General features: G+C 47.5%; 1 protein-coding gene across 1 annotated transcript in view; it reads left to right on the top strand.

Annotated features, from left to right (window-relative positions):
• Positions 1 to 14036, top strand: part of LOC115619172 (asc-type amino acid transporter 1-like) — a 70722-nt gene that overhangs the window by 42901 nt on the left and 13785 nt on the right. Inside the window, exon 2 of the mRNA XM_030511220.1 lies at positions 5797 to 6001. Coding sequence (XP_030367080.1) covers positions 5797 to 6001 — 205 coding nt within the window. The remainder of the gene's footprint in view (positions 1 to 5796; positions 6002 to 14036) is intronic.

Raw genomic sequence — 14036 nt, 5'->3', positions numbered from 1 at the left:
AGCTGAAATGATGGAAGGGGTGAGATTGTCTTCGAACTCTCGGAGTTGACGAATCAGGCAATCCACTGTTGGTGATACTCCGTCATTCCAGGTCATTGATGCCAGTGTGTGGGCATATGATGATGGCGCACTCCGTGTAAGTTTCCGCCACATGGGTCGTGTACATTGGACTTCATCTGGATCTACGGATGTGTTCCTGGCATCCGGCCTATGATAGATCATCTCTATAATGGCTGATTCCCTCAGGGACTGGATGCCTTTCTCTATCGTGGTCCAGTTGGCTGAGCGATTCGTAATATCGTCTTTGTAGGGAAACCTTTCCTTCACAGCTGCCAGGAGCTGCCTCCAAAGACTGAGGGCTTGCTTCTCTCTTGCAATGGCTTTGTCAATTCCTCCTTCCTTAGCAAGTGATCCCAGCTGCTTGGCTTCCCTACCTTCTAGTTCGTGACCGTCGGCCCCATTGTCCCAGCACCAGAGCAACCAGGTGACAATGTGCTCCCCTGGAAGACGGGTGAAATCTTTTCACATATTCCGCAGTTCGGTTGAGGTCCGGGGTCGAGAAGTGACCTCTTCTTCTTCTTCCTCTTCCTCTGACCCACGTAGTAGTAACTCTTGTTCAGATGCTGTTGCATGTAGTAATGGCATTGGGTCTTCATCTTTCTTCACTTCGTGGGTTGCTCTTTGTCGGCTTTTGCTTACAGGGGCAACAGACATTGTCACAAACTGGCCATTTGGTTTAGCTGCAGTGTTTGTCACTGTGGTTGGAGTGGCTGCAGTGCCTGCCACTAGGATTGGAGTGGTTGCAATGTCTATTGCTGGGGTTGGTGCAGCTGTTGTGCTTGGGAGTTGAGTAACACCAACAGCTGCATTGTCTGTTGCTTTCGGGGTTTGAATAGCTACTGTGCATGTCACTGGGGTTGGTGTGGCTGCGGTGCTTGGAGTAGCCACATTGTCTGTTGCTGTCGGGGTTTGAGTAGCTGTTGTTGTGCTTGTCACTGGGGTTGGTGTAACTGCTGTATTTGAAGTTGGAGTAGTTGCGTTGTCTGTTGTGGTCAGGGTTTGAGTAGCTGTTGTGCTTGTCACTGGGGTTGATGTAGCTGCTGTACTTGGAGTAGCTGTGTTTGTTGTGGTCAGGGTCTGAGTAGCTGCTGTGCTTGTAGTTGGCATAGCTGCGTTGTCTGTTGCTTTGCCATCAGATCCAGAGACATTTTTTTCCCTTTGAATGTGCTGGATAGTGTTGAGCAGTGCTCTGTAGGCATAGGCCAAGCCCCAGCACATTGCCATGATTTGTCCCTCTCTGGTATAACCAGGACGACAGCACACCTCGTTTAAGTGTTTTACTAGTTTTTCCGGATGTTGCACTTGTTCAGTGGTGAGGTTCCAAAGCACTGGAGGGGCCCACTGGCCTAGATACTTGCCCATACTATCCCACACACCCTGCCACTCATAGCTGTCCAGCCTCAGGGAAAATCTCCTGGTGGTCCTCCTATATCGTTGTCTAACCCTAGACCAGATTCGAACCTGATACTGCTTAACTTTTGAGATTAAACGAAATAGGATGTTCCTACGACGGGATGGCCGTGGGTAAAACACACTCCGTATGTTTGCCAACATGCTGATCCCCAGCACAATCAGCAGGCAGGTTTCAAGGGTACTCAAAGGCCATCTAAAACCTTCAGAACTCTCAACTGCTGTTGCAAATAGGCTGGTGGGGGAACGGGGGGTGAAAGAGAATGCTTCCTTCGTAAGTTTGCCCCCCGAGGAGAAAAAAAAAGATATGCAATTGCTAAAATATTTCATTATATACCTCCCGATGTATAGAGGTGATGGCCACGCTGGAAGCACAAACCAGACCAGTTTCATGATCAATGAGTCTATTGTATTACAAGTCATTACCATGAAGTACAGTGAAACAAGAACCTTAGCCCAGGCCCCCCAGCCGATAAACACTAAAACAGCAAATAGTGGCTGTAAGTAAGGTACAACATGCTGAAACTCTGAGATCAAGCGCAACAAGTCTGAGAGCCAAATAATCACCATTGTGATGAGTAGTAACAATGAATGCTTATCACAAATATGATTAAACACACTCTGGTCAGATCTGTCGTTATCTCAACCTTTAGGGCCCCACGTTGGGCGCCACAAAGAACTGTCGTGGTTTGAGCCCAGCCGGTAACTCAGAACCACACAGCCACTTGCTCACTCCCCCCCTTCCTCCCCCCGCTCCCGGAGGGATGGGGAGGAGAATCGGAAGAATGTAACTCCCACGGGTTGAGATAAGAGCAGTCCCACAACTAAGGTATAATATAAACCACTACTGCTACCACCAATGATAGTCATGATTAGTGAAATAAGGGGAGAGGATACAATTGCTCACCACCTGCCGACCGATACCCAGCCCGACCCGAGCAGTGATCTGGGCCTTCCGGGTAGCTCCCCCCGGTTTATATACTGGGCATGACGTGCTGTGGTATGGAATACCCCTTTGGCTAGTTTGGGTCAGATGTCCTGTCTCTGCTTCCTCCCGGCTTCCCCTCCTCCCTGGCAAAGCATGAGACTGAGAAAGTCCTTGGTTGGAATAAACATTACTTAGCAACAACTAAAAACATCGGTGTTATCAGCGTTGTTCCCAGGCTGAAAGTTAAAAAACACAGCACTGCACCAGCTACTAAGAAGGAGAAAAATGACTGCTATAGCTGAACCCAGGACAGGTCCATCAGCCTGATCTGCAGAGACACCACACTGCAATATTGCACTGCACGCCAGCTTGGAGATTTTCTGTATTTCTTGCCTGTTATCAGTTTGGGGGATGCCATGCTGTGTTTGGATTTTATCCTTTCTCCACATACTGACACAATGAAAAGGTGACACAAAGCACGGGAAGCTCTCACTGAGAGCTTGCTGAAGGATGTGTATTTGCATCTGCTGTTTGGTGCCAAAAATAGCAGCAAACCTGAGCTAAGGTAAAAGAGAGCACTGAGCAGGAGGAGACAGCGCGAGAGGAGCCAGGGGACTCTTTTATGGGTTATTCTGTCTTTGGGCGATTCCTGTTTGTTCAGTACTGGGGTTGCCAGAAAGGAATATTGTCCCATCCCAAAGAGGCAGTTAAAACCTACAGATCTATTGTGGTGAAAAGCAGTATGTCTGAAGTTCAACACACTCCCCAAAAATGCAGTATTTTAGGGTACACTGATCTGTGAAAAAGACACACACAGAGGTATCTATGCTTGTAGGTAGTGGATCATTTTTAAGGGTCCTTTATAACTTAAGGCCTTCCTCCATATACATGAGTATAACTGTTACAGCTGCAGCACACAGCAGTACCTAAGACTGCCAAGACAGTTTTAAAATTCTTAAGGCAGGTATTCTTTTTCAGCTTAAATTCAAGATTTGTTATTGTTCTTGAACAGGGCACAAGCAGTCTTCCAGAAAAGCTTGTCTGTTTTAAATACATTGCAATGCTTCAGCCAGCAGGAGAAACTATGACCAAAAAGCCCCATAAATTTTATCAAGTATTATATATGCTTTAGCAATGCATTAACTCCTCATCTATCTTCTTGAAAGATTTCACCACTCCAGCCGTGTAGCTTCCCAGTAGGGAAGACCCAGAATAAATCTATTAGTGCTATGAATAATATCATGCTACTCATCTGCATCATAACCCATTCCTTCAGCACAGGCTGCTGTGATTAATGCTGTAGCAGTGTTTAGGGCTGCCTGTGCTAGTTCAGCTAAGGAATAGCTATATTTAATTTTACTGTTATTCTAGTATGATCTAGTTTTGATAACATCTACATCACTTATCCAATTTCTTTTTTAAATGCATGGAGAGCGCTTCTGGTCCTGGTGGCTGTCCATCCCAGATGCACTAGGAGGTTGCAAGTGGGAGATGCCTTGGTCTTTCCTAGGGACTCCTTCCATGGCTAAAGATCTCAACACTTCCAAGGCTTTTCTGAGCTCTACCCTCAATCTCCTCCATCGCCATTTAAACCATTTATTTCTGGCTTAACCTTATCTGTGCATCATGGACATTAAAAAAAGCAGCCCATGCATGCAAAAAAAAAAAAAATGTATTTGTCCTGGGTTCAGCTGTAACAGTTATTTTTCTCCTTCTTAGTAGCTGGTGCAGTGCTGTGTTTCGGCTTTAGTCTGAGAACAATGCTGATAACACCAATGTTTTAGTTGTTGCTAAGTAATGCTTACTCTGATCAAGGAGGTTTCTCATGCTCTCATGCTCTGCCAGTGAGGAGAGGCACAAGAAGCCGGGAGGAAGCAGAGACAGGACACCTGACCCAAACTAGCCAAAGGGGTATTCCATACCACAGCACGTCATGCCCAGTATATAAACTGTGGGAAGTTACCCAGAAGGCCAGATCACTGCTTGGGTCGGTTTGGGTATCAGTCGGCGGGTGGTGAGCAATTGTATTGTGCATCACTTGTGTTTATTGGGTTTTTTTTTTTTCCCCTTTCCCCTTTTAGTTTTATATTCTCTCCCCTTATTTCCCTTATAATTATTATTATTAGTGGTGGTAGTAGTAGTTTTGTATTATACCTTAGTTACTGGACTGTTCTTATCTCAACCTTTGGTATTTACATTCTTTCGATTCTCCTCCCCATTCCTCTGGGAGCTGGGGGAAAGAAGGGGGGGAGTGAGTGAGCAGCTGCATGGTTCTGAGTTACCAGCTGGGCTTATAACCACAGCAGTATTCCTTACAAATATTGTCTGTATATTTGCAGACTTATTTTCTCTGGTTCAGCTCCTCTCCAGAGTAAACCCCCATCCCTCACATCATATTTTACAGTCTCTGAACTGGGAGCTGCTGACCCCAACCTGGCCATCAGCCTTAACAACCAGTATCCAATATTTTACTATTATGACTGCACTTATAATAAATGCTTATAAAGTCAACTTTATAAGTGAGGATTTCGATACCAGCTCATAGAAGAAGAGAGCCCTCAGTAGAATCTGATGACAGCAGGGTCTTCACATCCTTTGGGGAAAAATGCTATTTAGATATTCGCAAAAAAACCCAAGCTTGACAATAAAAACAACTTTCCTTCAAGACCCTGAGCAGCTACAAAGCACCTCTTGCAGAGTGGTTTCTGCTGGCCTGAGAGGACAACGGTGCCCTGACCCCACATGAACAAAGAGCATCTGTGATATCCAGCACTCCCTTTCTACACCCAGCATTACCATGGCTCACGCTAATCAAAATTAGTAGGAGAAAGTCCACATTGTGCAATATTTCACTCACCCCACAATATCCCTTTACAAACCTGTGGGTGATGACTAAGCAGCACAGGTATTGCAAATATAAAATGTCAATGGATTTCTAGTTTTTCAGACTTTGAGATGACTTTTTCAAGCACAATCTTGAATCTGCCCTGGTAGCAAAAGCACTGCTTGGCCCCTACATTATAGATAATGCTCCATAATCGGTTTTGACCCCCTACCCCCCCGAAGATGGGCCTTGTTTAGATTCCTCTCTAAAGGAATCTAAACACAAAACTGTTAGTTGCAAACATGGATGCTCACCAGAGTCTTGCCATGCTTCAGCAGAGCTGAGCACATGCTTATTGCCCTTGATCGCTGATAAACGGCAACACTTTCCCCAGGACGCACCCAGATAAAATACAATCATGCAAAAGTCTGGAAGAGAGGGTTTGGAGGGGGGTTCTTTGGTTGGGTGGGGGCTGTGTGGTTTTTTGCCCCCTCCCACCCCCCTTTTTAATAAAAAAAGAAAAGCACATTTCTTGTTTTCTTTTACCTCACTGCAAACCCTTTGTCCTTTCCAGGTAATATCATTGGTTCTGGGATCTTTATTTCGCCAAAAGGAGTCCTGGAGCATGCCGGCTCAGTGGGACTTGCTCTCATTATTTGGGTGCTTGGCGGTGGGGTGGCTGCCCTTGGCTCACTATGTTACGCTGAATTGGGAGTCACTATCCCCAAATCGGGAGGGGATTATTCCTACGTCACAGAGATTTTTGGTGGGTTAGCTGGGTAAGTACCCTATCTCTATAAAGTAATTTGAAAATGTTTATATTAACCATTTTGTGTGGAAAAGACATTTGACTTGGAAGAGACAGGGAACATTTGTCAATAAAATGCTTTTGCAAAATCATTATTTCTGTTCTCATTAGAAATACCAAATCACCCCTATGCACACCTCCTGGTGCTGCCTTCCAAGGGAAGGCAATGGACACTTTCACTTTCCTTTCTGACTCAATAAAGTCACTGACAGGAAAGAACGCTGCTGTAAATGATGCTTTGTCCTGGTGACATTCCTGTGCGCCAGCCCTGAAGGATCAGTACCTTGTACTGAGGAGCTTCACATGTCAGGGAAGCCAGGCCAGAGCTACTTACCATAGACCAAAGCTGCTTGCAGTGCTGCTTCATTTACTGCAGCTGTACAAAATAACAAGTGTTGGAAACACAAAGAGGGGGGAATGCTAACTCAGGGAATTATTTCTCTTTGAAAATACCACTAACAGAGTAGTGTGGCTAAGGGAGGAAGGGACAAGTGAGAAAAGTTCATCATTTATATTTGACTAATTTTTTGTGTATTCAACAAGAAAAATAAAATCATCAGCCTGTACTCACAGCTCGCTAGAGAAGCACTGAAACTCTCTGGCTAGCTCACTCACTTGTGAGTAAAGAGGCCATGCCACACGCTGGTGGTTTATTTGTGAAAAATAACCACCATAACTGCAAATTAGAGAAAGAAGAAGGAAAAAAGAAAAGAATATTCCTTCTCATCGGAGATGGCAAACAAGCTCATAACAGTTGATCTGGCTGCTGAGCTAATCAGCACAGGCAGAATGCAGGCAGGCTGTCACTCCATCCCATGGGCTGTCCCCTTGCTCATGCTTGCCTTGGCTCAGTGCTGCCCATCTGAAAACACAGAAGGTGACAAGTTTTCTGATGCTTGTCACACTTAAGCCATTGCCTTATACTAGTTCTCACAAAAGTCCACGTTTCTTCAGTTGGAGGAATCGCTCCTCTGAACACTGTCCCACTTTGCATAGAAAAATCACACTTGTGTCGCAGCACAGATTGAGGTAACAACACTGGCTTGGTTAACCAGAATCTCAACTCATCTTCACTGAGGTGTGTTCTCTCATGGGGGGATGGAGCTGCATGGCAAACCCCCTGCTCCCCGGGATGCTGTGGCAGGCAGTCAGCACCTTCTCTCACCACCTGCTCCCGGGAACAGGATCTACAAGCAAGGACTAAGAAAACTAAAGAGCATAAAACTGTACAAGCAGTTTATCATAGAATCATAGAATCGTAAGGGTTGGAAAGGACCTTAAAATCATCTAGTTCCAACCCCCCTGCCATGGGCAGGGACACCTCACACTAAACCACGTGGTTCAAGGCTCTGTCCAACCTGGCCTTGAACACCGCCACGGATGGAGCATCCACAACCTCCCTGGGCAACCCATTCCAGTGCCTCACCACCCTCACTGTAAAGAACTTCTTCCTTATATCTAATCTAAACTTCCCCTGTTTAAGTTTGAACCCATTACCCCTTGTCCTACCACTACAGTCCCTAAGGAAGAGTCCCTCCCCAGCATCCTTGTAGGCCCCCTTCAGATACTGGAAGGCTGCTATGAGGTCTCCATGCAGCCTTCTCTTCTCCAGGCTGAACAGCCCCAACTCTCTCAGCCTGTCTTCATACGGGAGGTGCTCCAGCCCTCTTATCATCCTCGTGGCCCTCCTCTGGACTCGCTCCAACAGCTCCATGTCCTTTTTATGTTGAGGACACCAGAACTGTACACAGTACTCCAAGTGAGGTCTCACAAGAGCAGAGTAGAGGGGCAGGATCACCTCCTTTGACCTGCTGGTCACACTTCTTTTGATGCAGCCCAGGATACGGTTGGCTTTCTGGGCTGCAAGTGCACACTGCAGGCTCATGTTAAGCTTTTCGTCAACCAACGCCCCCAAGTCCTTTTCTGCAGGGCTGCTCTGAATCTCTTCTCCACCCAACCTGCAGCAGTACCTGGGATTGCCCCCACCCAGGTGTAGGACCTTACACTTGGCTTGGTTAAACTTCATAAGGTTGGCATCAGCCCACCTCACAAGTGTGTCAAGGTCCCTCTGGATGGCATCCCTTCCCTCCAGCGTATCAACCGAACCACATAGCTTGGTGTCGTCGGCAAACTTGCTGAGGGTGCACTCAATCCCACTGTCCATGTTGCCGACAAAGATGTTGAACAGGACCGGTCCCAACACCGATCCCTGAGGGACACCACTCGTTACAGGTTTCCAACTGGACATCGAGCCGTTTACCACAACTCTTTGCGTGCGGCCATTGAGCCAGTTCTTTATCCACCGAGTGGTCCATCTATCAAATTGATGTCTCTCCAATTTAGAGACAAGGATGTCATGCGGGACAGCGTCGAACGCTTTGCACAAGTCCAGGTAGATGACATCAACTGCTCTGCCCCTGTCCATCAGTTCCGTGGCTCCATCATAGAAGGCCACCAAATTGGTCAGGCAGGATTTCCCCTTAGTGAAGCCAGGTTGGCTGTCACCAACCACCTCGTTGTTTTTCATGTGCCTTAGCATGTTTTCCAGGAGAAACTGTTCCAAGATTTTGCCAGGCACAGAGGTGAGACTGACTGGTCTGTAGTTCCCTGGGTCTTCCATCTTCCCCTTCTTGAAAATGGGGGTTATATTACCCTTCTTCCAGTCATCGGGAACTTCACCTGTCTGCCAGGATTTTTCGAATATGATGGACAGTGGTTTAGCAACTTCATTCGCCAGCTCCTTCAGGACCCGTGGATGGATTTCATCAGGTCCCATGGACTTGTGCACGTTCAGGTTCTTAAGATGGTCTCGAACCTGATCCTCTCCTACAGTGGGCCTAAGGTCTTCATTCTCACAGTCCCTGCATTTGCTTTCCAAGACTTTCATGGTGTGGTCAGAGCATTTGCTGGTGAAGACTGAGGCAAAGAAGTCATTAAGAACCTCAGCCTTCTCCAAATCCAGGGTAGTCAGTTCTCCTGATAGCTTCTGGAGAGGGCCCACATTGTCCCTAGTCTGTCTTTTATTTGCTACGTATCTATAGAATCCTTTCCTGTTATCTTTTACATCCCTTGCCAAACTTAATTCTAGCTGGGCCTTAGCTTTCCTAACCTGGTCCCTAGCTTCTCGGGCAATGCTCCTATATTCTTCCCAGGCCGCCTGTCCTCGCTTCCACCTTCTATAAGCTTCTTTTTTCCCTCTAAGTTTCCTCAGCAGCTCCTTGTCCATCCATGGAGGTCTCCTGGCCCTCCTGCCGCACTTTCTTCTAGTCGGGATGCAACACTCTTGAGCACGTAGCAGGTGATCCTTGAATATCAACCAGCAGTCTTGGGCCCCCCTGCCCTCTAGGACTGTATCCCATGAAACCTTACTAAGGAGGTTCCTGAAGAGGCCAAAGTCTGCTTTCTTGAAGTCCAGGGCAGTGAGCTTGCTGCATACTCTTCTCACTGTCCTGATGATCTCAAACTCAACCATCTCGTGATCACTAGAGCCAAGGCTGCCCTGGAGCGTCACATTTCCAACCAGTCCCTCCCTGTTGGTGAGCACAAGGTCCAGCATGGCACCTCTCCTTGTCGGCTCCTGTATTGCTTGAAAGAGGAAGTTGTCTTCCACACAATCGAGGAACCTCCTGGATTGCTTGTGCTGGGCCGTACCGTCCCTCCAACAGATGTCAGGATGGTTGAAGTCCCCCATGAGGACAAGGGCCTGCGAGTGTGAGGCTGCTCCTATCTGTCTGTAGAGCGCTTCATCCACAGAGTCCTCTTGATCAGGCGGCCTGTAACAGATCCCCACCGTAATGTCCCCTGTTGCTGTTTTCCCTTTGATCCTGACCCACAAACACTCTGTTACCTCATCACCCATCCCCAGACAGAGTTCCATACTCTCTAGCCTATCACTGACATAGATAGCAACGCCCCCTCCCCGTCTGCCTGGCCTGTCTTTTCTAAACAGCCTGTAACCTTCCATTCCGACACTCCAGTCATAGGAGCCATCCCACCATGTTTCTGTGATACCAATGACATCATATTCCCGTAGCCTTGCACACATCTCTAATTCCTCTTGCTTGTTCCCCATACTATGGGCGTTTGTATAGAGGCACCTTAGCCAAGCTCCAAATGCAGCCGACTCAATGGCTGGGGCAGCTGGAACATCTCTACATTGCTCCAAGCACTTATTACAGGTGCTGGCAACTGACCAGGAGTGTTGGGATGGATCAATGCTCCCCTCCCCCAACACATCTAGTTTAAAGCTTTCCTGACCAGCCTGGCAAGCCTCCTACCAAAACAGCTCTTCCCCTTCTTTGTCAGACCAGCTCCACCAGCCTCCAGTAGATCTGGCCTCCCAAATGGAGCCCCATGTTCTAAATAGCCAAACCCCTGACTATGGCACCACCATTCTAACCATTTATTAACCTGCCAAACACGCCTAGCTTTTTTAAGGTCCTCCCCTTTGTCCTGGAGAATCGATGAAAAAACTATCTGAGCTCCAGAGCCCCTAACCACCTCTCCCAGGGCTCTGTAGTCCTTCTTAATGTTTTCCAGGCTACTGCTATCTATATCTCTAGCACCCACATGGACCACTAGGAGGGGGTAATAGTCAGCAGGACTTACTACATCAGGCAGCCTCTCAGCAACATCCCTGATCCGAGCCCCTGGCAGGCAACACACCTCCCTCGAGACTGGATCAGGCCGGCAGATGGGTGCCTCTGTGCCTTTCAAAGTAGAGTCCCCTACTACTATGACCCTCCGCTTTTTCCTGGAGGCACCGGTAGTGATCCTCTTTACTGGTGCATCAGCAGGATGCTCATTAGGTGTGGTGGGTGCTTTCTCATTAGCCCCTTGCAGAACTGTGAAGCGGTTCTGGGTGGGGACATCAGACTTAGGAGGAAGCCCCTTGTCGTTAATTGTCCTCTTCCTCCTTTTTTTGTTCGTTTTTCTTGTGACTAATTCCCAGCTTCCTGGGTTGCTGCCCTCCTTCTTTCCTATATGAGCAGTGCTATACGTTTGCAGCCCCTGCGCAGTTTGGGCCTGGAGCAAGCAGCCCAGCTTCCTCTCAGCTTCCCTGGCATCTTTTAGCTCACCAACAGCCTCCCGCAGCTCAGCCACCTGCTGCAGGAGGACCTCCACCAGGGCACACCGAGTGCAGCCCTGTCCATTGTGCACCCTCGCCTCAAGAGACCAGTCGAGGCACTTTCTACACTCCGAGGTCTGCACCGCAGCCTCCCCTCTCATCGGCTCTGTCTAGGTGCCTATGCTGGCCACCGCCGGGGCAGAGCTCCCACAGCGGGCCCTGGTCCTGAGGCGAGCGCTCACCATCCCGCTCGCTGCCCGCGCAAACTGCCGCGCCGCGCTCCTGGTCGCTCGCGCTCCCTGGGATGGGTTCTTCCCCACTGAGGGCTGGTGCCGTCACTCCTGGCACCGCCCCCTGTGAGTCAGCTGCTCGCGTGAGCTGAGCTGCCGGCTCCTGGGCAAGTCCTGTCGAGGACTTGAGGCTCCCTCGGTCGCTCTTGCCGCTCTGAACTGAGGCTCCTGGACGCTGTGCTTCCCCCCGCTCCGGTGTTAAAGGCGTCCTCTCTGGAGATACCTATCCTGAGAATATCCCTGTGAAGGAGGCCAGAAACCATCAGTTTCACAAAACCAAAAGAATTATGCATTCTAGGGGAGAAAATGAAAGTAATAAGAAATTAAGTACAACTAAACCTGGCTTTAGTTGTTCCTCAGCTCACTCAATGCCACATTCAGAGAATTTGCATGGTGCCAGAAAGCACCAGGCTATGCAATTGCTGTAACAAATGACATGCCTGTTGCCGATCACTACCCAGCATCTACCTGGGGACTGAGCAATGCTCCCACCTTCCAAAGCACAGAGCTCTCTGCTGGGGCAGCACCTCGCTTGGTGTCCAGGCTTGCAATGCACAAGCAATGTCAAAAAAGCACAGCCTTGTCACCTGAAGGGAAGCAGTGCTCCCATTCTTGCTTTGCAAAGAGACTTTACCTTTTCTCCCAAGAAAATTAACCTGTCGTAAGCATGATGAAGGGTTGCCTTGGGCAAGAAGCCTCCAGGTAGGTTTTGGTGTACAAAGTGGGACCTCAGTCATATTTTCCAGTAAAGCCAGGCTGGGATTGTGCCCTGCTGCCCTTTGCTGAGCCACCACCTACAGCCTGCAGCTTTGGGGAACTCTCACAAGGACTTTCAGTTTTCCACTTCAGAAGCGCCCATTCCCCTGCTGGCACTCGCGTGTGGGACTCTGAGTTGAAAGGGGCCTTTCGGGAGCCTGCACTGTGCCTCCCCCAAGGAAAAAAACCCACTGCTTCTCCAAAAGCCAATTTTCTCTTCTGATTTAATCCTTCTACAGCAAAGAACATCAAATTCAGCACACAAAGCTTGACTGCATCTGCCAAAGGATTTTACCAACACCAAATCCAAATGGTTTGGTCTATTCACATGAAGATGTCTATTATAGGAGCACACACCATACCCGCCCAAACATTTCCTCTTCACTACTGTTGTCTTGTCCCTGCCCCCCAAAATTCTCCCCATTCATTATGCTTTCCTGCATAGGTATAAGGAACAAAGAAGTACTACTATTTGATTGTAAAACAGCCATTAGAGTATTAAATGTCCCAGCTTCTGTGCCTGGCAGTATTGAGAGTTGGTTAACTTACTTAAAAAAAATAAATCATAACACTGCTAGGTGTGATGTAAGAAGGTGAATGGAATAAAAGAGAGGCAGGACAGGGCCATCTCCTGAGCTGGCAGAAGCTCTGGCTGCAGAGCAGCAGCCCTGCTCCAAGTCTGGGTACAGCTAAAGGACAGTACACGAAATGCTGCTGAAAGCAGTGGTGATGGCAAAACTCAGCCAGAGATGACCCTGCAGAAGGGGCACTCGTGGCAGCTCCGGCCAGGGGAAGAGGTGAGGGAAAACTCCTGATCCCTGGGCTCTGGTCTGGTACCAGAGAGGAGATGTCTGTCTCACTTTCATCTTCATTTAGAAATCATCTTGGTTTTAAGTAGCATTTCTGTATGAGCACACTAACTGCAGGTAATGTGTCACATCCTGTGCTGCTGGAGCTGACTGAGCACAGCTCATCTTACATGCAGACAGGCTTGTGTGTCTGTACAGGTCATAAAAAGAACATTACCTAATAGTAAGTAATAGGGTTAATATATATTCTTGCAGAAGACAATGAATAAATTCAGCTTCATGAATGACCCACTAGTGCATTTCTGATAAAAACAGCTTCTTCCAAATGCTCAGCAATAACGTTGCAACCAACATAGCTGCTTCACCAGCAGTGCCTGATGGCTTGGACATAGTCCTTACTACAAATCAGTAGTACTGAAATCAGCAGAGAGCTCTAAGCCAAAGCTTTGATAAGTGTCACTCCAAACTGCAAGTAAAACATGCTTCAAATATACTTCTATGTTTCCTTTTCATTGTTGCTGCAAAAATCTAAAGTTTCCAAAGGCAGTAAGTTTTTCAGCAATGTAGGATAACTTTAATAATATTCAAACTAGCTCTCACTTTCTTAAACCAGTTCAGCTTTTCCTGTGATAAGGTGATCTGTACTACAGCATCTATTTCAAACTATTCTCTTTTGCTAATGACACACAAGTAGGGTACACTATAATTTTCTATTTTCACAGGCTGCTTTGACTCCATGATATTTTATATCTAATGTGAGATCCTCTTGGGAGTACAGGCACATCCCTAATACATGTTTGATTGATAACCAATTTCACCAAGCCCACTAGACTATTATAGACCCAGATGAGACCATGCTGTTCAACTGAAAAAAATTCAGTTTTGGTCCAAGGATGACTGATGCTTCCACATGAATGCCACACCTTCCCAAAAGCAGCATGTCCCACCACAAGCTGTCACTTATTCGAGTGTGTTTCTAAAATCACAAGAACAGCTACATCTTCCTTTTTCTCTACATTCAGCTGTTTTGAGCCTGTTTCTAACAGTCTGATCACTTCTTAGTCAGCAATGAGAGAAGATTTA

Source organism: Strigops habroptila, chromosome W (assembly GCF_004027225.2).
Source record: "Strigops habroptila isolate Jane chromosome W, bStrHab1.2.pri, whole genome shotgun sequence".
Lineage (NCBI taxonomy): Eukaryota > Metazoa > Chordata > Aves > Psittaciformes > Psittacidae > Strigops > Strigops habroptila.
This window is presented reverse-complemented; position numbering and strand designations above follow the sequence as displayed.